The 444-nt window shown below is 63.7% G+C and overlaps 1 protein-coding gene across 1 annotated transcript in view; it reads right to left on the minus strand.

The window, feature by feature from the left end:
* ETH_00039055 (uncharacterized protein) overlaps nucleotides 1–444 on the minus strand; it is a gene marked incomplete at both ends in the record, with an annotated part of 1907 nt that overhangs the window by 930 nt on the left and 533 nt on the right. The window contains one exon of the mRNA XM_013375400.1: nucleotides 289–442. Within this exon, the coding sequence (XP_013230854.1) occupies nucleotides 289–442 (154 nt within the window). The remainder of the gene's footprint in view (nucleotides 1–288; nucleotides 443–444) is intronic.

The raw sequence follows: 444 nt of genomic DNA on the forward strand, positions 1-444 counted from the left end.
CTGCTGCAGCAGCCACGCAACTGTGTCCCGCCCATCTCGGGGCCGCAGCTGAGAGCCGCAGCAGCAGCAGCAGCAGCAGCAGAAGCAGCGCACTGCAACGTGGGCAAAAGCAGCTGCTGCGGCAGCAGCAGCAGCAGCAACGGCACCAGTAGCTGCAGCGCGCGCCCGAGACAGCTACGGGCGCACTAGCCCAGAAAAGCGTAGAAGCTACGGCAGCAGCCACAGCAGCAGTTTCAGCAGCAGGACCAGCAGCAGCAGCAGCAGCAGCAACAGCAGTGAGCAGCTCACCGTGAATGCGCGGGAGCCGCAGCAAAGGAGACAGCCGCCGGCGCCCATGGGGGCAACAACATACTTTGTGTCTTTGTTTGAGGAGCAGCGCCTTGCTGCTGCTGCTGCTGCTGCTGCTACTGCTGCTGGATCTTCTGCGTCTGCTGCTGCTGCTGC

The sequence above is a fragment of the Eimeria tenella genome, genomic scaffold (genome assembly GCF_000499545.2).
Source record: "Eimeria tenella Houghton genomic scaffold, Eth_scaff2755, whole genome shotgun sequence".
Taxonomy (NCBI): domain Eukaryota; phylum Apicomplexa; class Conoidasida; order Eucoccidiorida; family Eimeriidae; genus Eimeria; species Eimeria tenella.